General features: G+C 38.4%; 1 protein-coding gene across 7 annotated transcripts in view; it reads right to left on the bottom strand.

Moving 5' to 3' along the window:
* The window catches only part of ZDHHC17 (zinc finger DHHC-type palmitoyltransferase 17), a 108,375-nt gene extending 83,873 nt beyond the window's left edge, over nucleotides 1-24,502 (bottom strand). For 2 of the 7 annotated variants that reach the window (XM_019835254.2, XM_045062098.1), the window contains exons 1-2: nucleotides 24,280-24,501; nucleotides 2,333-2,428 (exon numbers count right to left, since the gene is read on the bottom strand). In XM_019835254.2, coding sequence (XP_019690813.1) covers nucleotides 2,333-2,428; nucleotides 24,280-24,372 — 189 coding nt within the window. In that variant the 5' untranslated portion in view covers nucleotides 24,373-24,501. Of the gene's footprint in view, nucleotides 1-2,332; nucleotides 2,429-24,279 lie in introns of all 7 variants that reach the window. The other 5 variants (XM_045062096.1, XM_019835255.2, XM_006933902.4 and 2 more) reach the window with 5 other exon arrangements.
* Nucleotides 24,503-25,091: the final 589 nt, after the last annotated feature.

Genomic DNA, 25,091 nt, shown 5'->3' with positions numbered 1-25,091 from the left:
AGGTCATGATCTTGCAATTTGTGCATTCGAGCCCCCCCTGGGGTTCTGTGCTGACAGTTCAGAGCCTGGAGCCTGCTTTGGATTCTGTGTCTCCCTCTCTCTCTCTGCCCCTCCCCCACTTGTGCTCCCGTGCGTGCTCTCTCTCTCTCCCTCTCAAAAACGAACATTAAAATTTTTTTTTTTAATTTTCAAACTTTCATCACATGCCAAATAAACTCTAAGGTGGTAAAGAAACAAACCAACAGAGATTACTCTTCTATTATTTTCAGATACTATCTTTTCTTACACTCCATGCTGAGGGCTTGTTAAACATCTATGTTGAGATGAGTAAGGAACAATGGGGCAGCTCTGATAAAATGTAAATCTACTTAAATAGTTCTAAAAAGGTCAACACTCCTAATTTTAAACAGTTTTACAGAATATTACATCCCATTCAAAGCTAGTATGTTGTAATTTTGTATTTAACAAAACTTGTTATGCATAGTCAGCTTCCTCAATATAACACAGCACCAAGATACAATTATGTTTATTTTATATGACAACAAAACACAGAGCATGTTTGGCCTGCTGTACATAAAGCACTATACAATGTACTGCAACCTCAGGCCAGAACATGGTAAGGGCAGTGCAAAGTTTAAGAGGGTGCCAAAAAATTCAGTCACCAAGAATAAAAGTGCCCAAGTGTCCACTGATAGATGAATAAAGATGTGGTATATATGTACAGTGGAATATTAGCCATAAAAAAGAATGAAATCTTCCCATTTGCAGCAACATGGATGGAGAGAGGGTATAATGCTAAGTGAAATAAGTCAGAGAAAGATAAATATCACGTGATTTCACTCATATGTAGTATTTAAGAAACAAAGAAAGAGACAAACCAAAAAACAGACTCTTAAGAACAAACTGATGGTTACAGAGGGGAGGTGGGTGAGGGGATGGGTGAAATGGATCAAGGGGATTAAGAATACAATTATCATGAGCACTGAGAAATGCAGTAATTCCATTAGCAACTGCTTGGTGTAATAGAAAAAAAAGTCCTTAACTGAGAGGCTACTGAATCCAAAGTCTGCCATTTTCTTATCTAGGCTACACCCAGTGAGGCAATTCACTACTGTAGGATTCAGGTCCCTTATTTGTGAAAAGGGAAGGATGAATACTCACTCTCCCTCTCCAGCTCTCCTACCTGAGCGCTTTCTCTCTCTCTCACTCTCTCTCAAAACAAAACAAACAAACAAACAACAACAAACTTTAAAAAAAAAGAGAAGGATGAATAAAATGAGGTCAGAGTTTCTCTGAGGTGCCTCAAGGACCAACAACAAGGTGTTAAAGAGCTTCATTACTCTCAATTCTTTAAACACAGCATTTTGTTATCTACCCTGCCTTTCAGATACTGAGGTTTTATATAAGATTTCTTTAATTGAAAAAACATTAGCAGCTTTTTAAAAAAAGTTTAAAAACTACTAGATTACAAGTCCTCCAGGATCCCTTCTAAGGCTAACACAGTGATTTTCTGTATTGGAGTAAAGAAATTATGCCATATGAAGATTCTTAAAGTACCTAGTTCGCAGCCAAAGGTTTTTACAACCCTGGTGTTGTTGAAGAGAACTGGAATGAGAAAGCACCTCCCCAATCTAATGCTGACATAGTAGACAAGACTGAGAGGAGCTGGGAGAGCTCAGCTGCTGCACACTGCTGCAAAGAGAAATCAACATGACAGAACTGAAACTCACACAGCAGGTACAGGCAAATGCTGGCTTGTGTATCAAGAAGATAGATGCCACAATACACGTTTATTCACATGTCCAGATGGAATATAACCAACTAACTAGTTACCAACTGTCTGTGTGCAATCTAGTTAACTTTTTTTAAATGCCAGACTTATTAAACCTTTAGGTTACATTCATTTTTAAAAGCGGCAGTGGGAGGGGGGACATCTGTGGGGGACATGAGGGTATGTGAGATCGAGCCCCACGCCTGGCTCCATGCTGAAAGTGTAGAGCCTGCTTGGGATTCTCTCACCTCCACTCTCTCTGCCCCTTCCCTGCTCATGTGCACATGCACACTCTCTCAAAATAATCTTTTTTTCTTAAAAAAAAAAAAAAAACTTAAAAAAAATTAGCAGTCTCCAACATAAAGGCTAATATGCTTGATATAAAGATGCTAACAAATACAGCCAAGGATATAGTTTCCTTAACGGCAGATGATACTGAAATGTGTCTGAAAATAACAGGGCCACACAGAGAATTCAGGGCAGCATGAATGAAGGCTTCCCAGGTCAGCCACACTCCCCATAAAAGCATACATATACCAATGTGAAAGAATGATCGTTCACCTGGTGAGAGAAGGATGCATCTTCCTGTTCTTGGGGAGTGTGTGCACTCCCTGGACTCTTCTGACTGTTCTGGACTCTCTGGCCATATACCAAGCTCTGAGAAAAGCATGAATAACATCACATTTGACAAAATAGGCAAAGGATATGAAGAGAATTCAAAGGGAGCAAAATACAATTGCTGGAGAGAGAGAAAGGGAGCAAGAGAGATGAAAAGATGCCATAATTCCAACCCCCCCCCCAAAAAAGAGGGAGAAATCAATTTAACAGCATTCTAGGGCGTATACGTTACCTACAAGGCACATGTTACCTGCCTGTCTTTGGTGCACAGCCCACATACACAGTGAATTAGCAAGCCAGCAGGGATTAAGTATATGCCTGTGACTTGCACCGTGTAAATGTCTGCTGTCAGGTATAATTCTAATAGGATAGACTCTGAATCAAGAAGTGAAATGTACTTAATTATATAATTTTGAGTCGCTCACATTTAATCCCATTAAATGTAGAGAGATAAAATTAGAGCACTATAAAGGGTTTCTGACAAGAACAAATAAAAGGAAAAAAGGTCCATGCACACTTGACTTACTTTTAAGTTCCAGCTAAAATTGACAAGCCAAACATGAGAACTTCTTAAAACCTGAGGTAGTGATGAATTAAACTCTATGGATACCATAAGGATTTTTTAAAAAGGAGTATCAATTATATATAACAAGAAGACAGCACAAGAACAAAACAAATATAACCAAGGGAATAATGAATAAGGAAAACCAGTAGACATCACAAGATGATAAAATGATTTTTAAATGTATTTAGGTACTAGTGCCAGCAGATGGCACTACACTCAAGACAATTCTTCCTAACTTTTTTTGCTGCACTCTTAACAGATTAGACAAAAATGATTTGATTATACAATGGAAAGATTTCAAATCAAGTTTTTTCAGTAAGCAACAGGTCCCATTTATTACATATTCTACTGTGGTCCTGGATCCCTGGCTAACACTACATGATAGTTGATTCTTTCTTTCTTTTCTTTTTTTTTTTTTTAACAATTGATGCTTCTAATAAAGAATCCAATTTGACCCACAGGTTCTCTCATACTGTAGTATTATCACCATCACCTCAATCCAACTATCAAATTAATCTTGCTTGCTTCCAACAAACTTTAGAGTGGGAAAATGTTCATCACCTAGCTTCTTTAAAAACTGGTTTTCAGGGGCAGCGAGGTGGCTCAGTCAGTTAAAGCGTCCAACTTCAGCTCAAGGTCATGATCTCACAGATTGTGGGTTCAAGCCCCTCACTGGGCTCAGGCTCTGTGCCGACAGCTCAGAGCCTGGAGCCTGCTTTGGATTCTGTGTCTCCCTCTCTCTCTGCCCTTTCCCCCCTCATGCTCTGTCTCTCTCTCTCTCTCTCTCAATAATAAAACTAAATAAATAAACAAATAACTGGTTTTCACTTTATTTCCCTCTGGAATCCATATGTATACAAATATTTGTAACTATATACATATGTATATGGCATACTGTTTTTTTCTATCCACAGGCATTTGATGAATAGATGCCTTCATGTGTATTTTTCTCCCTTTCCGACCTTCTTAGGAATAAACTTTATTTTTAGGATTTTTATTCAGAATAGTTTCAGATTTACAAATAATGCAAAGTTCTCATATTCTACACACCCAGTTTCCTCTAATATGAATACCTAGCACTAGTATGCCATATTTGCTACAATTAATGAACCAATATTAATACATTATTATTATTATTATTATTATTATTAACTGAAGTCTGTATTTTAGTCAGATTTCCTTAGTTTTTACATAATATCCTTTTTCTCTTCCAGGATCCCATCTAAGATATCACATTACATTTAAGTTGTCATGGCTCCCTAGGCTTCTCTTGGCTTTAATAATTTCTCAGACTTTCCTTGTTTTTGATGATCTTGACGGTTTTGAGTAGTCAGGTATTTTACAGATGACCCTCGACTGGAATTTGTCTGGATTTTTTTTTCATTGTCAGACTAGAGTTATGTGTTTTTAGGAGAAAATGTTTTCTAATTTAACCTAATTTTTAAATTTTCTTTCAATACTACTATACAATCCTTATTTGTCCAAATACTTTTATGTAGTCTGTAATTATAGTCTCATATTTTATATTCTTCCATTTTACATTTCTTCATACCATTACAGGTAGTTTTTATAAGTAACGCTTTTTACCACTACAAAATACTTAAACTGATATACTGAAACATTTCCTAGTCACTTGAACATTTAGGTTAATCTTACATTTCCTAACTAAACTCAGATGTTTTTTTCTTAGGCATTCTCTTCTTAGTCCTCCCCTAACATTCTCTTGACCATTGGACTGTAAACTATAACAAGTCAAATTTGATATTTCACTAGAGATTCTCAATTTTATCTTCCAACTATAGGATTCGGACCAGCATTCTTTTAATATATCTCCTAGTTGGCCTGAAAATCTTATGGAAGTCACCTTCTCTCCTTCCTGCCTTTCACACCCACAGCCAACTCTTCTCACCAGTAGTCCAAGCTCAAGTGCTGGTCACACTTCCAATTTGGCTCCAGAAAACTATAGGGCAAACACAAAATGTCCTATCTGTGGCAAATTCTGAGGAAGTACCTCTTAAGCACTGTAAGCTGTTTTGTTTGTTTTTTAAATGTGTCAGTCAAGTGCACGTGTACATTAGGTTTCAAATTTAATTACCAAATTGCAAATATCATGGCAAAGAAACACTGAAAAGCCTAAAAGAAGAAATTCACAAATCACATCTTCAATTGCGAACAAAGGCACTCAGGTACCTAGCTCAGTAGTTAACAATCAGGAAGTTCTGAGCAAAATTACAGATTACACATACAATTTATTTTTTAATTTTATTTTTTTAATTTACATCCAAATAATTTAGCATATAGTGCAACAATGATTTCAGGAGTAGATTCCTTAATGTCCCGTACCCATTTAGCCCATCCCTCCTCTCACAACCCCTCCAGTAACCCTCTGTTTGTTCTCCATATTTAAGAGTCTTTTATGGTTTGTCCCCCTCCCTGTTTTTATATTATTTGTGCTTCCTTCCCTTATGTTCATCTGTTCTGTGTCTTAAAGTCCTCATGAGTGAAGTCATATATTTTTCCTTCTCTGACTCACTAATTTTGCTTAGCATAATACCCTCTAGTTCCATCCATGTAGTTGCAAATGGCAAGATTTCACTCTTTTTGATTGCCGAGTAATACTCCATTGTATATATATACCACATCTTCTTTATCCATTCATATCCATTGATGGATATTTGGGCTCTTTCCATACATTGGCTACTGTTGATAATGCTGCTATAAACATGGGGGTGCATGTGTCCCTTTGAAACAGCATACTTGTATCCCTTGTATAAATACCTAGTAGTACAATTGCTAGGTTGTAGGGCAGTTCTATTTTTAATTTTTTGAGGAACTTCCATACTGTTTTCCAGAGTGGCTGCACCAGTTTGCATTCCCAAAAGCAGTGCAAAAGGGTTCTTCTTTCTCCACATCCTCGCCAACATTTGTTGTTGCCTGTATTATTAATGTTAGCCATTCTGACAGGTGTAAGGTGGTATCTCATTGTGGTTTTGATTTGTATTTCCCTGATGATGAGTGATGTGGAGCATTTTTTCATGTGTCAGTTGGCCATCTGGATGTCTTCTTTGGAGAAGTGTCTATTCATGTCTTTTGCCCATTTCTTCATTGGATTATTTGTTTTTTGGGTGTTGAGTTTGATAAGTTCTTTATAGATTTTGGATACTAACCCTTTATCTGATATGTCATTTGCAAATATCTTCTGCCATTCTGTCAGTTGCCTTTTAGTTTTGCTGTCTGTTTCCTTCATTGTGTAGAAGATTTTTATTTTGATGAGGTCCCAATAGTTCATTTTTGCTTGTTTCCCTTGCCTCCGGAGATGTGTTGAATAAGAAGTTGCTGTGGCCAAGATCAAAGAGGTTTTTGCCTGCTTTCTCCTCGAGGATTTTGATGGCTTCCTGTCTTACACTTAGGTCTTTCATCCATTTTGAGTTTATTTTTGTGTATGGTGTGAGAAAGTGGTCCAGGTTCATTCTTCTGCAGGTCGCTGTCCAGTTTTCCGAGCACCACTTGCTGAAGAGACTGTCTTTATTCCATTGGATATTCTTTCCTGCTTTGTCAAAGATTAGTTGGCCATACGTTTGTGGGTTCATTTCTGGGTTCTCTATTCTGTTACGTTGATCTGAGTGTCTGTTTTCGTGCCAATCAGATGTACAATTTCAAAAGATCATCTAATCATTTTTTTTTTCCTCCTCACCACCTCCACAATACATTTTTCCTCCTTCCTGTATGATTTACTAAAAGGCATTTCCAACTACCAAAATGTTCATATTAAATCTCATTCAATCTTGATTTAGTCTCCCAAAATTTCAGGTGTAATTATTATTTTTTTTAATGTTTATTTATTTTTGAGAGAGAGAGAGACAGAATGTGAGCAGGAGAGGGGCAGAGAGAAAGGGAGACACAGAATCTGAAGCAGGCTCTAGGCTCTGAGCTGTCAGCACAGAGCCTGATGCAGGGTTCAAACCCACAAACTGTAAGATCATGACCTGAGCCAAAGTCAGACGCTTAACCAACTGAGCCACCCAGATGCACTTCAGGTGTAATTAATTAGCTACCAAGTCTTACTATTTTTCTCCAAACAAATTCATCAGTTCTTTTCTGTTATTGCCTCTATAATACCTTCTCAAATAGTCTGTCCACCTTGCTGTTCCAATCACTCCCCTGCTTAAAATCTATAATCATGTATATAGGGTAAAACGGTAACATTTCAGTAATCATGAAAAATTGCATGAATTGGCCCCAACTTCTTCCAGCTTTGGTATCCACCATTTCCTTCCAAGCATCCTACATGTTTTTGTTTGTTTAAATGTTTATTTCTTTTTGAGAGAGAGAGCAGAGCAGGGGAGGGGCAGAGACAGGGAGACACAGGATCCCAAGCGGGCTCTGAGCTGACAGCAGAGAGCCTGTGAGATCATGACCTGAGCAGAAGTCTGACACTCAGGCGCCCCAACATCCCGTATGTTTAACAGCCATTCCAAGGTTTTGTATATTGAAAACCTCAGTGTCCTTTTGCTCATGTTAGCTATTCCACTTAGAAGGCACACCCCATCTCAGGTCTGGCAAACTTCTACAAATCCTTCAATTCACAATTCAAATGTCATTACAACATTCCTTGTTTCCCTCAGGCAGAGTTAGTGATCCAGTTTTCTGTGTTCTGCAAACAATAATTACAGTACTGTGTGATGGTGTGTTAGTTTCCCACTGCAGGTGTAATAGGTTACCACAAACTTAGTGGCTTAAACCAACACAAATATATGATCTTATAGTTCTGGAGATCAGAAGTCCAAAATCAAACATCAGTATCACAGGTGTCAACAGAGCCATGCTCCCTGAAGAGGTACTAAGGTAGAAGCCATTCTTTGCCTCTTCCAGCTCTGGTAGCTTCTGGCACTCCCTGGGTTGTAGCGATATCACTCCAATTTCAGGCCAGCATCTCCGAATCTCTCCAGTCTGCTTCATATAGCCTTCTGCATGTGTGTGTGTTCAAATCTCCTTCTGCCTCCCTTTTATAAGGATACATGTGATTATAATCAGAGTCTGCCTGGATATCTAAGATAACTTCCCCATCTCAAGACCCTTTATTTAATTATACCTAGAGGCTCTTTTCCCTTCATAAAGTAACAGAGGTTCCAGGGATTAAGACTTGATATCTTTGGGGGGCCATCATTCTGCTTACCATAGGACAGAGGCAAGTTCATATTACATAAACTGGTGCTATCTGTAGTTTTCTCTTGGCTATCAAATACCCTCAATCATTGGTGATAATGTGGCTCTCTCCTGTGGAGCATTTTGAGATTTCTGAAATTCACCCCATGAGGACAAACAGTAACTCTTAACCAAACTTTGGTCAGAGCCGTCTGAGCCCTCTTCTCAACTAGGCCTCACCCTTATTCCCCATAACTTTACTAGGACTGCACAGTTTAGCTTTCGGAAAGAATTCTGTTAAGTTAGTTTAGCAAGAATCCCCCTACCCTTGATGTCTCCTTTTAGTATTCCCATCCACTGAGCCCCTCATTCTGTTATAAATCCCCAATTGTCCCTGCTGTATTCAGAACTGAGCCCAGTTCTATACTGAGGGGCTTCTTTCCTCCCTATTGTAATAGTTCCTGAATGAAATTCATTTTTCCCATTCTAACTATTGTCCAGCTCTGGTTTTCTCTGACAGAACCTCCCTCTGTAACATTTTCTGGTATAAAATAGGCATTCTCTAGCTCATTTCTAAAACTCCTCCTCAGCTCTTATGCTAGTGGTATAACCCTGGGGTTGCTTATGCCAAGCAGAAAACTTTCTTTTGGTAAGTTTATTTCATGATGGCTCTAGCCTATCTAGCCTCTAAAGTGTTTGCCTGGTCCAAAGGAAATACTCTTAACATCACTGCACACACAGAGGAAGCCCTCTCTCTGGCTCTTCCACTGCAAGGCTATTTTATGTATCCCTTACCTTTATACTTCACCAGGAAAGCAGCAGCAGCCCCCTATCTCTGGGCCTTCAAAAGCTCCAGGGGACCCAAATCACACTTTTCCATGAATTCTTTAACAAGACAGCATCCCAAGAAAAGCCTATTTTTTGCAACCCAGCAGACATCCAGCTATAGACACATTTTCCCTCCTGAAAAGTGCCCGTCTTTCAAAGAAATTGTTTGCAACCCACAAAGGACAATAAAAACACTACATCACTCCATTTTGCCTTGATAACTCTTCAAAGAGCCCTTCTTCCCAGTAAAGTCTCTATTTTGTATAAGCTGGAGGTAATAGAGTTCCAGGACAAATCATGGCCACTTCCCATCAAGTTCAGCATCTCTGTTTACACTACAGGGATCTTTTGTCAGCTACTGTCCTCAGCTTTGAGCTCCAGGAAACATGCTTAGATGACAAGAAAAGTTTCACTTAATATCTTATTATATACAAATACATCATAAAGCATTTGTCCTTTCATACCTAGTACTTTTCACTTAACATCACGTTTCTTAGATTTTTCTGTGCTGATAGATGTTGTTCTAGTTTATTCAATGCAACTGCTACATGGTACTTGATTAGATGAATAAATACCATACATTTCCCTGAGACTTTTTGCCATTATAAACCATGAACAATCTTACACAGAGCTTACCAGTAAAAGTTTCTCTGTGGTAAACACCTACTAGTAGAACTTCTGGATAAAAGGACTTTGAGTATCTTCAACTTCATTAAATTGCTTTCTAAGGTGGTAGTACCAGCTTATACTCTCACTAGCAGTGCAGTTTTCCTTTCACTATACTTGGATTTACCAAAGTTAATTTTTAGGAAATCCGATGGGTACCAAACTTATACCTTGTTTTGATCTGCATTTCCCTGAATCAAAGTTTAGAAAGTTTATCCAGGAGAAATCAACTGTATCAATGGAAATGAAAAGTCAAGAAGGATAAGGGCCTCATGCTGACCAGTGGATTTAGCAACATAGATGCTGCTTTACTTTGACAAGGTAGGGCATATGCCAGGCTGGACTGATTAAAGATAAGATGGGAAGGAAAGGAACTGGGAACAGCAAATATAAGCAACTTTTCTGAGGAGTTTTGCTATAAATAAGAGCAAAGAAATAGGGCAGAAGACAGAAGGTAAGTGGGATAAAAAGAAAATATGGTTTGGTTTGGGGATTTTTTTAGGATGGGAGAAATTATCACTAGTACATATAATCTGATAAAGCTAAAAACTGATGAAGTAGGAGTATGAGAACTGCTGGAGAGATGCCATAAGTCAGTCTGAGAGGATAGAAATCAGTGTAACTAAACATATACAGTACTTTTATGCTGAAAACCACAAAACACTGATGAAAGAAATCAAAGATCTAAATAAACAGACATACCATATTCATGGATTGGAAGACTTAACATGGTAAAGATGCCAATTCTCCCCACATTGATACATGGGTTTAACGCAATTCCTATCAAAATCCTAGCAAAAATTTTTGTAGATGTAGACAAGGTTATTCTAAAATTTATATAGGAAGGCAAAATAGCTAAAATAATTCTGAAAAAAGATTAACAAAGTAAGAAAGCAGTGACTCAATTTCAAGACCTATTATATAGCTACAGTAATCAAGATGGTATAGTGTTGGCTGAGGGATAGATATATAGATCAATAAAGCTGAACACAGAACCCAGAAATAAACACACACAAATATGTTCAACTGATTTCTGACAACAATGTAAAAGTAATTCAGTGGAAGAAAGGTAAGCTTTTCAACAACGGGTATTGAAGCAGCTGGACCTTTACAGGCAAAAAAAAAAAAAAAAAAAAAAAAACCCAAAAAACAAAAACCCTCAACCTAATTGTCACACTTTATGCAAAAAAACCCTCAAAACTGATCCTGAACTTCAATATTTCAACGAAACTATAAACTGTAAACAAGAAAAAGAAAGTCTTTGAGATCTATGGCTAGGCAAGGAGAATCTTAGACTTGACAGAAAAAAATACAGCCCATAAAAGTAAAAATGTATAAACTGGATCTCATCAAAATTTGAACTTATCCTCTAATAAAGACCCTGTTGAGATTGAAAAGACAAGCTATTGACTGGGAGAAAATATCTGCAAACTAAGACAAAGAACTAGTGTCTAATATACATACTAAAAACTCTCAAAACTCACCAGTAAAATAAAGAATCAATTGAAAAAAAACTGGCACAAGACATTGTTATGGGCTGAACTGTGTCACCCCAAAATCAATTTGTTGAAGCCTAGCTGCCAGTACCTCAGAATGTTACTGTATTTGGAGCAGGCCCTTTAAAGAAGGAATTAAGTTTAAATGAGGTCATGAGGGTGGACCCTAATCCAATCTAACTGGTGTCCTTAAAGGAAGAGGATATCTGGACACAGACACCAGGGGCACTGTGAGCACAGAGGAAAAACCATGTGAGGACACAGCAAGAGAGCAGCCATCTATAAGCTAAAGAGTGGGACCTCAGAAAAAACCAAACCTACTAATACCTTGATGTTGGACTTCCAGTCTCAAGAACTATGAGAAAATAAATTTCCATTATTTAAGCTACATTGTGTGTGGTGTTTGTATGCCCTAGCAAACAAAGAGGATATAAAGATTTCACCCAAGAGGATATAAAGACATATTTCACCCAAGAGGATATAAAGATGGCAAACAAGCACATGTAAACATAGTTGGCATCATTTGCCATTAGGGAAATGCAAATTAACACCACAATGACTTATAATCATATACGTATTAAAATGGGCTACAATTATTAAGTGTCAACACCAAATGCTGGTGAGGATACAGAGATCAGATCACTCACACTGCTGGTTGTGTACAGTCACTATGGAAACCAGCTTGACAGTTTCCTAAAAAGACTGACATAAAACTGCCATATAACCCAGTAACTGCACTTCCGGGCATTTATCCCAGAGAAATGAAAACTTATGTTTACACAGGACCTGCACACAAATGGTTAAAGTAGCTTCATTTATAATAACCAAAAGCTGTAAACAACCCAGATATCTTTCAATAGGTAAATGATTAAACAAACTGTAGTATATCCATATACTACCCAGTAATAACAAGGAACAAAGTGATGATGTCCACTACAACCAGATCAATCTCCAGAGTATTATGCTGATTGAAAAAAGCCACGCCCATAAGGTTACAAACAATTATGATTCCATTTAAATAACATTCTTAAAATTACAAAAACTACAGAAATGGATACTAGATTAGCATGATATACAAAGGCAATACAAAGGATCTTTCTGGTGATGGAAATGTTCTATATCTTCAGTGATTCAATATCAATCTCCCAGTTGTGATATTACTCTATAATTCTACAAGGTGTTACCATTGGGAGAACCTGGGTAATGGGAACACAAGATCTCTGTGCACTTTTTCTTACAACTGCATGTGAATCTAAATGATCTCAAAATAAAAAGTTTAAGTTAGGGGCGCCTGGGTGGCGCAGTCGGTTAAGCGTCCGACTTCAGCCAGGTCACGATCTCGCAGTCTGTGAGTTCGAGCCCTGCGTCGGGCTCTGGGCTGATGGCTCAGAGCCTGGAGCCTGTTTCCGATTCTGTGTCTCCCTCTCTCTCTGCCCCTCACCCGTTCATGCTCTGTCTCTCTCTGTCCCAAAAATAAATAAACGTTGAAAAAAAAATTAAAAAAAATAAAAAATAAAAAAAAATAAAAAAATAAAAAAGTTTAAGTTAAAGAAAAATTATCAACTTAAAAATTTTTAATTTATGCAATTTATCATAAATAAAATATACCTCAACAAAAATGGCTCTGCAGTAAAAAAAAATATTTTTAAAAATATATTTTTAAATATTTAAAATATTTTTAAATATTAAAAAAAAATATTTTTAAAAAATACACATGATTAAAAAATCATCCAGGGGCACCCAGGTGGCTCAGTCGGTTAACTGTTTGACTCTTGATTTCAGCTCAGGTCACGGTTCATGGGTTCAAACCCCGCATCAGGCTCTGCACTGACAGTGTAGAGCCTGCTCAGGATTCTCTTTCTCTCCCTGTCTTTCTGCCCCTCCCTTGCTTGCTCTCTCTCTCTCTCTCTCTCTCTCTCTCTCTCTCAAAATAAATAAATAAACTTTTAAAAAATTTTAAAGAAAGAAGATTTTCAGGGCACCTGGGTGGCTCAGTCAGTTTAGCCTCCGACTCTGGCTCAGGCCACAATCTCGCAGTTTGTGGGTTTGAGCCCCTGTCCAGCTCTATCCTGACAACTCAGAGCCTGGAGCCTGCTTCGGATGCTATGTCTCCCTCTCCGTCTGCCCCTCTTCCACTCATGCTTGTCTCTCTCTCTCTCTCTCAAAAATAAATATAAAAAAAAATTTTAATTGAAAATGATTCTCTCTCCCTCGCTTTTTGCTCCTACCCCACTTGTGCACCCGTCTCTCTCAAAAAAACAAAAAGCAAACAAACAAAAAACCCATCCAGACCAGTGTTGTGCAATAGAGCTTTCTGCAATTATGGACGTATGCTACATTTCTGTGCTATCTCAAACAGTAGCTGCTAGCCATACATACCTAATAAACACTTGGAACCTGACTAATGTGACTGAAAAGCTGAACTTTTTATTATATTCATTCTTATTAGTTTAAATTTAAATTGCCACATGTCATTGGTGGTAGCTACCACATTAACAAGGCAGGTCTAGGAGAAACCAAGATGACAGAACAGCATAGAAGTTTTTTTTGTGTATCACATCCATGAAATACAGCCAGATCAACACTAAACCATCCTGCACACCTAGAAAACTGATTTGAGGATTAACATAATAATCTGCACAACCTGAACCACAGAACTCAGCAGGCTTTGTCTGTGTTTATAATATACACTTTAACTTATCTGTTTATAGTCAAATAATATTATAAAACTGCATTAAATATAAGAACTTTAAAAAAAAAAGGCAGGTCTAGATATTACAAAGAATGGTAAAAATAATTATATGCTAAGATGGAACTATGTCCTAAGTGTATTAAGAAAAAATGCACCAGTTATATACTTTACCTTCTACTATACACCTTCTGTACTCCTTAAATTTTTAACAATAATCATGTGCCATGTTTCTTAAAAGCCAAAAACCCATACTGGAATTTAAATTTCTGATACCTTGAAAATTCACATATATTATCCAACAATATAGAATAAATCAGATGTTAGGATGATAGTTCAGAAAGTTTTAAGTTTTTATTTGGTCTGCTATCTTATAGTGCTAGATTCTAGTTTGTCAATTTTTTTTCCCCCAAGTGTGACTTTTTTTGGATTTGGTTACATTCAACTATCCACAGAAAAAAAGAAGACAAATAAGGAAAAAACAAGTTTAGAAAATGGAAACTTATGAAATCAACTTAATTAACTTTTTATACAAAGAGTTGAAAGATCTTGGATATTCGTAATGAGTGTTCAATCAGAAAGGAAAATTCCCTTAGAAAGAATGTCTACAGTTTATTCATGACCATAGTCACAGAATTGCAAATGGAGAGTAGTGAATATTTATAATTACAGTGAAGGGTGATAACACAAATGATAGTGTGACTCTTCAAAAAGTTTTACACCGGAGGTGCCTAGACTCAAGCCAGCACTTGTCCTCTCATCAGCTACTACCACAGATTTAATGCTAAGAATACTTATCTCCAACCCCTCCAAAGCCTTCCCTGATCCATACCTAGGGTTATTTCATTTCCTTTCAAGGGATTTTATTAATGAAAACATATTTTCCCTTATGAGTTTAGACTAAGCGGAAGAAAGAAAAAAAATCAATTGAATTAACAAAAATTTTGAAGCTGTTTTTACAAAAATCTAGTTTTAGGATTTCAAGTCGATTATTCAAAAAAGTAGCCTTACAGCAACTGCCAAAACGGAGTCCTCCCCTAACTTCTTTAACAACAAAAGCTGATAGTAACTCTGATAGTTTTTCTATTATATAATCAAAACTAATTTGTGTTTTGGCCTATTAAATTATATGGCAGAGTATATACGAGGATTATGAATTTGGAGTCAGAGTTCAGATTCTAATATAAACTCTGCCAACTGCTAATGATGTGAACTTGAATAAATTACCTCACCTCTCTGACTCTGCTTCCTAATCTATAAACAGTTCAATAATACCTACTTTTCAGAACTGTAAAAAGTAAATGAGCAGTACACAGAAATAACCAAAATGTCCTTCAGTAGGTGAATAAACAAACTATGGTATATCCAGAAAATGAAACAGTATTCAGCATTAAAAAAGAAATGAGTTGTCAAGTCATGAAAAAACATGGAAGAAACTAAAATGCTATTACTAAGTAAAGAAGCCAGCCTGAAAAGGCTACATACTGCATGATTCCAACTACGTGGCTTTACAGTAACAGCAAAACTATGAAAACAGTAAAAATATCAGTGATTGCCAGTTAGCAGGAAGGGAGGGATGAACAGGTGGAGCACAGAGGATTTTTAGGGCAGTGCAACTATTCCATATACTACTGTAATAGTGGATGCATTATACATTTGTCAAAACCCATAGAATTTACACCAAAAGTGAACCCTATGGTAAACTATGACCTTTCAGTGATGATGATGTATCAATGTAGGCTCATAAAATGTAACAAATGTAACTCTGATGCAGGATATTGATGGGGAGGGTGGTACAGGTGTGTGGGCAGCCAGTATATGGGAAATCTCTGTACTTCCTGCTCAATTTTGCCGTGAACTCAAAACTAGTCTAAAAAATAAATTCTATTAAAAAAAACTTTTAAGAATTTTTGAAAAGTAAATGAGGGCATCTGTAATCCCTGGGCATTGCTAACCAGTGCCTTGGCAAATAATAATATTCAATCAACTCTATGACTGTATTATCACTATCACACTGTGCTGCACTTTTAAAAAGGAGCAACCAAATTCAAACAGTAAGCCTGGATTCAAATTCAGTACTGCCACTTACCAGCAAGTTACTTACCCTCTCTCTGCCTCTATTTCCTCATTTATAAAATAGGTATGAAAAAATGTACGAATTAAATGAATGAATATATATGCAGAACTGTTTCAGGATAGTGACTAGTTCATGGTTATAATTTGATAAATGTTAGCAATTACCATTATTGTGATCTATCAAACCAAAGAGATAACATGAATAGCAAGAAGTACAATGCCTCATATATTAAATGTCAAGTTACCTTCCTTCCTCCTCCTGGAGTAAAAGTTTTCCCACATATCAAGTATGTATCACTGAACGGGGAACAAAATATGAGAGTTTATAAGATAAGAATCATCTCTGGAACTTTTTCAAAATATGCATACCACAAACCCACATACTAAATTGGAAACTGTGAGTGGTGTGCATGGAAATAAGTGTATTCTAACAAAATTCTCAGTAAGATTCTAATACACACACACACACACACACACACACACTCATATTCTTACTTCACCTAATCCATCTCCCACACAAATCAAGTTGTGATAAAGTTACTGAATACCAGTGATTAATGGGATTCAATGCACTGAAATCTATATTTTAATATAAGTTTCTTGGAGTACCTATGTATTGCCCAGATAAGGGACAAATATAGCCCTGGCAAATTTAGCCCACAGGTCAAATCTGGCCCATCACCTGATTTTATATATAAAGTTTTATTGGAACACAGCACATCCAATCATTTCCATATTGTCTTTGGCTGCTCTCATATGACCACCACAGAACTGAGTAGTTGCCAAAGAGACTCATATGGCCCACAAACTTGAAAACATTTACTATCTGGAAACTTTACAGAAAGTTTCCCAACCCCTGGTCTAGGTTATTTGTTATTCAGTAACCCAACTAGAACATTTGGCATTAAGAATGAGTTCAATGTTATTACAACATCTCTTAAAGCGTAACAACAACAACAACAACAACAACAACAACAACAAAACTGGATGGCTGGAAACAAAGCAAACAAAAAGTTCTTTAAATTAAGAGTATAGAGGACAGAAATAATTTCACATGCTAGCATTCCTTAAGGAAACTGTTCTTCCCCCAAATCCAACCAAGAGATCTTAGCAAATAACAGGTCCTATCTCATGGCTGTAAGAATGGAAAAAAACCTAAATCAGGAAAACCCAATTCCAATGTGGAAAAGGGAAAACATGCAGTCCCCCTCTAATGGTTAGCTGATATTTGAGACATATGGCAAAAAAAAAAAAAAAAAAAAAAAAAGTCCACATCCATATCACCACTACAGAGAAGCAGCTGTCCTACATTAGGAGAAAATAGAGCTGAAAGGCAGAGATGAGGATAGAGGAAAAACAGTCTTGTTGACATTCTTGGCTCAGATTCCAGGGATCCTTGAGTCTCTCGCTATCCTAAGTTAGAATTATAGGAATCAGTAACTTCCTTTTTGCCCAAGTTAGTTTTAAAAGGATTGAAGACAATGGGGCTCCTGGATGGCTCAGTCAGTTAAGCTTCTAACATCAGCCAGGTCACGATCTCATGATTTATGAGTTCGAGCCCTATGTCGGGCTCTGTGCTGACAGCTCCGAGCCTAGAGCCTACTTCAGATTCTGTGTCTCCCTCTCTCTCTCTACCCCTCCCCCACTCACACTTGGTCTCTCTCTCTCTCTCTCTCAAAAAATGAATAAACATTTTTAAAAAGAATTTTTAAAGCGTTGGAGACATTTGCAACTCAAGGATTCTTACACAACAAATAACTTCTCTTTTCAGTGAAGGACTTACTTATTTGTTTATCAATCATAAGAACAGGGATAGGTTTGTTCATTCCTCATTAAATCCTTCATAAATTAACAAATGTTGGTAATCCAAAAAGTCATTTTTAAAAATTCACAATGGTAAGGGTGCCTGCGTGGTTCAGTCGGTTGAGCGTCCAACTTTGGCTCAGGTCATGACCTCACAGCTCTTGAGTTTGAGCCCCACGTCGGGCTCTGTGCTGACAGCTCAGAGCCTGGAGCCTGCTTCGGATTCTGTGTGTGTCTCTCTCTCTACCCCTAACCCACTCACATTCTGTCTCTGTCTCTCTCAAAACTAAATAAATGTTAAAAAAAAAAATTTTTTTTTAATTCACAAGGGTACAGTACAGTAAATTCTCAATCAGTGGTTACTATTTTTTCACTTGATTTTTCCTAGTATTAAATAACCAATTGAAAAACACAAGCTATTTAGGGTCACCCAGGTGGCTCAGTCAGTTAAGTGTCCGACTCTTTCAGTTCAGGTCATAATCTCACGGGCTCGTGAATTGAAGCCCCATGTCACGCTCTGCACTTACAGCACTGAGCCTACTTGGGATTCTCTCTCTCCCTCTCTCCCACTCGCGTGTGCACACAGGCTCTCTCTCACTCTCTCAAAATAAAATAAGCATTAAAAAAAGATACAAGCTATCTAACATATATACAAAAAAAAACCCCTTCAGATACATTTAACCCCCTCATCTCCATCTCCTCAATAATCATTGATAATCACAAAGACAAGCTTAAGACACTATAATATTGCAATTTATCTGAGATTCTATCATATTTAGTATGTATCAACCCTAGAAAATGGAATAATATGGCAAATTTTCACTGATTAAAACAGAAGACAAAAATATTCTGTTTATCCCTCTATAATTCAGGAAATTAAGTTCTTTGCAATATTTCCTTCACAGAAAGCTAAATTTCACTGTACTTTCAAATTAGTTGCCTGTAGCTCTATTCTAAGGATATTTTAATAGAAAATATTATCCTACAATTAGAAAATTATTACATTGGGTGAGAATTTTACTTTCATTTTCCATAAATACAATATTGCCTTGAATCAATTCTTCTAATTCCAAAGTTTAAAGTATTTGATATTTGGGGCACCTAGGTGGCTCAGTCAGTTAAGCATCCGACTTCAGCTCAGCATGATGTTGCTGTTCCCGAGTTTGAGCCCCGCGTCGGGCTCTGTGCTGACAGCTCGGAGCCTGGAGCCTGCTTTGGATTCTGTGTCTCCCTCTCTCTCTCTGCCTCTCCCCCTCAAAAATAAACATTAAAAAAAAAAAAAATTTAAGTATTTGATATTTTATTCTTAAATTACCTATCGGCGACAGAATCTAATTACAAAATAATATAAGAGTTAGATGATGCTGTGAAAGAGAATTTCATGTAACCTTGTATTGAAATAATGTTTTTTGGATTGTGTGATTGTAGGAGGTTCCATTAAAAAAGTACACTATATCAAGATGCCTTAACTAACTAATCCTAATTACCCTAACATAACCTTAGGATACTTTCTAGAGGAAAAGAGGTTTGCCATAGGTTTTTAACTTTTAACAAAATTTTAACATGCTCACTTTCATCTAGTGGGAGGGATCTGGAGGCCTACAGTTAATCTTTTGTTATTCTGCAATGCCTTATTTTATATTCCCCATTACTCTGTGGACTATCAAAGCATCAAGATCATACTTAGATGCTCAACAAACACTCCTCATATCAAAGCACACATTTAAAAATAAATAAATAATATAAAAAAGGCTTAAAATAGAGTCCTCTGCCTATCCTCTCCTCAATCCCCAATTTTAATTTTCTTACCTACTTAGTTGCCTCCATACCCAATAATAATGTATACTACTGTTGCTTGAGAATTACTAATTTCTTGGGGCGCCTGGGTGGCGCAGTTGGTTAAGCGTCCGACTCGCGGTCCGTGAGTTCGAGCCCCGCGTCAGGCTCTGGGCTGATGGCTCAGAGCCTGGAGCCTGTTTCCGATTCTGTGTCTCCCTCTCTCTCTGCCCCTCACCCGTTCATGCTCTGTCTCTCTCTGTCCCAAAAATAAATAAACGTTGAGAATTACTAATTTCTTACCACAACATTAACAGCTAACATGTATCGTGTTATTAAGCACCAGACTCAGAACTTTACATATATTATCTCATTTAACTTTCACAACAACTTCATGAGGTAGGTGCTATTATACTCTCATTTAAATCTGGAAAATTAGGACACAATTCAATAACTTGCCCAGGGTCACATAGCTAGTAAGTGGCAACACTAGAATTTAAACTCAAGCAGCCATACACTAGTACTCACACTTTTAACCTCTATCTTATATCTATCCACTCCACAGTCTGTTCTTAAATATTTTTAGAATGATTCTCTCAAACTAAATAAAAATAATGAGCAAAATAAAACAAGTCAAAACTGTAAAATGGCATTTCTCACAGCTTAATTTCTCACAGCTAAATTATAGGTCAGTAGTTTGCAACTTTGGCTTTGCCACAATCTATGAGGTCACCAATCAGTTGCATTTGTATTTTATATACATTGATTCAGTGATTACTATGCTTGAGATACAGTGTTTTTAAATCTAAATTACAACTACATGACCTATAGCGTTCCTCCCGAATAAAAAAAGGCATCAGATTCTAAAGACGGCCAGAAAGACATACTTTAAAGGGAAAGCGTGTGCCGGTAACCCAACAGAAGAAGAAAAGCAATTTTCAAAGAAATTTTCTATCTACTTTCTGAAAGCAAATGAATTAATTTACTTATGTGTACACATGTATCTCTAACTACATGATAGGGCAAAAAAACAGTAACGGAAAAAGGCAAAATCACTTTCACTAAAGAAAACTTCAAAAAAGAGATTTTTTTTTTTAAATCTGAAGGCGGGAGACGTAGTAATATTTTGCCTTAAAATTTTAAACAAAAAAATGAGACATGAATATGGACAAAATTAATGTAAAGCAAAAAAACCCATATATATACCATTTAAAAAAGAGAAACTAAAGAAAAGGCAGTGACAGAAGTTCTTAAATTGAGAAAAAAAGAAAACAAGAGATGAAAGCCCTAGATAATCTAGGCAATCCAGTTCAAAGCTCTGAGTCAGATCTTGCTGAAACAGAGAGTCCCTATAATAATACTCTGGCAAAGGGGGGTATTGTGGCCTCATTCTATGAAAGAGTTAGGAAGGCTTACTGAGGATATACTAGCGGGTGAAACGGAAGAGTGATGATAGCAAGTCAGCTGGATTGTACACCAACATATGGTCTCTATGTCCCTGCTAAAGTCTTTCTTCTAACCATTCTAGATGACAGAAATCTGACACTGCTTGCAGGCTACACTACTCAATTCAGCACTTATTTGCCTTCTGTTAAGTGTTTCACACTTAACAGCGTATATATTCCCAATTAGATCACTAACTCTGGAGAGCAGGAGCTATCCTATTTATTTTATTTTCACCCATATAACCTAGCACAGTGCTATGCACGTAGTAGATGCTCAAACCTACTGATTCTGAAAACTCACAACATACAATCACAACATTAGAGTTTAAAGAAATCTTAAGAGATCATCTAGTCTAACTCTTTTATCTTCAAAGCAAAAAAACTAAGAGTAGTTAAAGGTACAACAGCCGAAAGTCAAGAGTTAGGATTAGCACCCTAATCCCATGATAATCAGTTCATCTTTTCCCAAATAACCTCTAATTTCTTCCATTATGATAAAATGAATAATCACCTATTTCATCAGAAAACAAAGTAATAGCACCAGTATTCGCTACATGCCAGGACTTTCAGAAGGTTAGATTTGTTTGGCAGCCTCAGTCTGGGATGACTGCTTTATAAACATTATATAAACACTGAAAAACATTATTATACTACTTAATACTCACAATAAATACTCTAAGAGATACTGACCCAATTTTACAAATGTAAATGAATCACGATAATAGCAAGTGGCAAAACCCAAATTCTGCTTATCACCAGTGGCTCTTAACCCTATCCTGTCTCTCACTGAATTTAACACAAAAATCCCAAAGTCTTAAGAGTCCAGCACAGTACCTGACCCAAACAAAATAAACAAATGTTTAAAAGACTGACTAAATGAATGGATCACTTAATTAAAAAGGTTCTCTCACAGGAAATATCTCTAAAAAGGTTTCACTGTTTATCTAATTACGTAATCCCTTGAGAATGGTTTTAAGAGTGCACAGTTTGCATACTAACAGAAGGTTTATGAAATGGCTTATTTCTTTATCCTACAAATAATAATTTGTTCAACAAATATTAAGTGAGAAACTATTTTTGTGACACAGTGTTAAATTAAGATAAAAAGTAAAATAAAACTTGTCCCTACAAGATTCTATTCCATAAATTAAAGTCCACACAAGTCTCTAAACCATTTAACAAAACCAAAATGTGTAACATCTCCCTCCTTCTTCTGGTAGAGGAAAAAGAAGTAACATTAACTGAGCACCTACAATGTGCCAATTCTTAATCCTCAACACGTACAGCTTCACCTAATCCCTTACAGCTAAGTGAACTAGCCCACATCTCCATTTCTGATGAACAAATTGGGACCTAAAGAGATTAAGTGCTTGTCTCAGGTCCCTCGGCTAATTACTACAAATACAGATTGGAACCTATGTCTGTCTGACCAAAGGTCTATGTTCTCTTCTAAAAGAAGTTAAAAGCATTTTTATTTGCTTACCAAGGCAGAGAATGGGTTTCTTTCCAAAAGAAGGTGAAAACACTGCTTATTTTAACAAAAAAAGAATACATCGTCTCAATCCTCACAATAGCCTATCAGTTATTATTCCAAACCAGTATTATAAACGATGAAGCTAGAACTCAGAAGTAGCTTGCCCGAGCACATACTGCAAGGAAGCAGAACTTTACCAGGTATGCACACAACACTAACCACAGGAAAAATGCAGAAAGACCTTAGCTCTTGTAATTCTAAGCTTAAGACTCATAACATCTAATCAGACTTTGTGTTTGCTAGGTGAAAAGGAATGGTAGATATTGATATCAACTTCCACTTTCAATCGATTTTCTAATAACATTCTATTACATGGCACCCGGAAGACTGGTCTGTAAATTTCAAGCCTACAGGCCATTTCATTATACCAAGCAATCTCTCTCTGGATTGTTACCAAAGTACCAAACAATGTACTATTTTACAAAGCAAAGGTTTACCAAGAGAACAGTATGTTAAAATACATAAAATCAATATTTAAGTATTTGAAACTTTCACAGGAATAGACGAATAATAAATATTCCTTAGCACTATTTTCAATGCATCATCTGAAAACTACTTTGTTTCTTGGTATATTTTTCAGGCCTAAGCTCCAATGACAGTTCTAAAAACCTTACTACCTTGGTCACAAAAATATTTAGTTTTACTGGACAGCTCTGTTTCTCAGAAATCCAGAGAAGCCTTTTCTATGGACAGTGGCTCAGGCATATTCCTAAGGAACGGTCCCATCTGTTTGTGGTAAAGCAAAGTGATGAGTAAGAGGGTGATTGAGTATTAATACAGAACATGTTTAAGTGTGTATCTTTATTTACATTTTACTAAATAATAAAAGCATGCAATATAGCCCAAAGTTCAGAAACAAGTAGAATCATTCTACTGTAAAGTAACCAGATAGACACTTCCATGTTGGTTCCCCTCACTACAACACAAAGGTTGTCTTCATCCCTTAACCTCATAAAAACTACAGTTCTTCAGTAAGCTTTGCCGCTACCTGACCCACACCTAACTGTGAATCATTGAAAACTGGAATGCATCACGAATTGCTTCCAGGACTGAACTAGCACTAGCTCAGCTATAAATTAAGAAGTAAACAAGTACAGAATATGACAGATCCTGGAGCGGGACACTGTTTACTTACATGGGAAGATACTCCTGTTGTGATGGGAAACGTGTTGCACTGTCTTCCCCTGGCTCCAAAAAACAAAACCAAAAAAACCCAAACCAAAACAACCCATACTTTGACAAGCTAGTGTAAGCGTGGCTCTATTCCCAAAAGTTTTGACCTCTCTCGTTAATCGCATAAGGACAAACGCTCATATAAGGACATCCGACACAAGGCGGCCGAGGTGCTGCCTATGGCATAACCTGGAAGGACATCACTTTATACAGAAACTGTGTTCTTACCCTGCACTACCCACAGTGATGAGCTAAATGGGAGGAAGAGCTACCACCATTCACCACAGCGAAGCAAAGGAGAAGAAATCAAAACCAGACGCGCTCTGTCCTCGCCCCCGAGAAGCTTGGAGCAGGACTAGGGGCGTAAGCTGCGGTTCCAAGCCAGCACTAGGCCCCCGTCACCTGTGCACCCGCGAGCAGCGTGGCGACAGAGCAGAACCATCAACATCTCCACCTCTGTCCTCTAGGCACAGCCAGGGACTGCGTCCCAGAGCCCGCCCCGACCAGGCCCGCCCCGCTATCTCCACCCCGTTATCCGCTCGCAGCCGCGCTCGGGCCTGGATTTGCCTCCCCGCCCTCCCCAACTTCGGCACGTTCCACTACCCCCACACGGTTAGGCCATAGCCCTCCGCAAGTTCGGGGGAGAACGGTCGGGGCCCGAAGGGCGAGGAATGCGCTCGGCGCGGTTCCTCACCTCTGGATGGAGAAGGGGCACACAGCCCGCTTCGGTATCGTACTCATCCGGGCCGTCCGCCATCTTGGTGTTAAATCCCTCCTCCCGCTGCATGCCGGGAGAAAGCGTTTCACCCTCGCGGGGCTCGGGCGAGGCGGAGGGCACGCGCGAGGGCGAGCTCGAGCCCCGCCGGAGGCGATGCGGCCGCCGCCTCCTCCTTCTCCTTCCCCTCCCCCGTTACCGCCCCCTCTGCCCCACTCCCCTCTGAGGGCGGGGGTCCCAGCGCGCGTGCGCGCGAGCCGGGCCGGCCCCGAGCGGGAGCGCGCTCTGCTGCACTGCGCCGGACCAGATGGGCGGAAGGCTCTGGGCGTGGGCAGCATAGCCCGGGGGCGGGCCCCCGGCACGAGGCAGATGTGCGCCACAGTCCGCTCGAGGGAGGCTGCCAAGGGGGGACTGAGTCAATAACGCGGGAAACCTGGAGGCGGCGCGGGAGCAAGACACAGCTCCGGCGCCGCGCAGCGGAGAACTGGGGGCTCGGGCAGCCGAGGCGGCCCACGCCCAAGAGCACCCTGTCCAGAGACCCCCGGGACTCCTTCCCAGAGACCCGGGGTGGAACCATCACCCGGCTCCAGGTACAAGGTTTTGGGCTGTCAGGCTTGAATCCAAATGTGCAGCGTTCCCGAAGAAGACAGACGCACCCCTTTCCTCTACATTCAAAAAGGTCATCCGGCAATTTGTGCCTCGGGGTCGCCCGGAAAAACACGGGTGAAGCTTGGGGCTTCCTCTTCCAGAAGCCTTTTTTAAATGATCCAGCCCGTCCTCATTGAGCTAAC

Source organism: Felis catus, chromosome B4 (assembly GCF_018350175.1).
Source record: "Felis catus isolate Fca126 chromosome B4, F.catus_Fca126_mat1.0, whole genome shotgun sequence".
NCBI classification, from domain to species: domain Eukaryota; kingdom Metazoa; phylum Chordata; class Mammalia; order Carnivora; family Felidae; genus Felis; species Felis catus.
The sequence above is the reverse complement of the archived record's forward strand: the minus strand, read 5'-3'. Positions and strand labels throughout refer to the sequence as shown.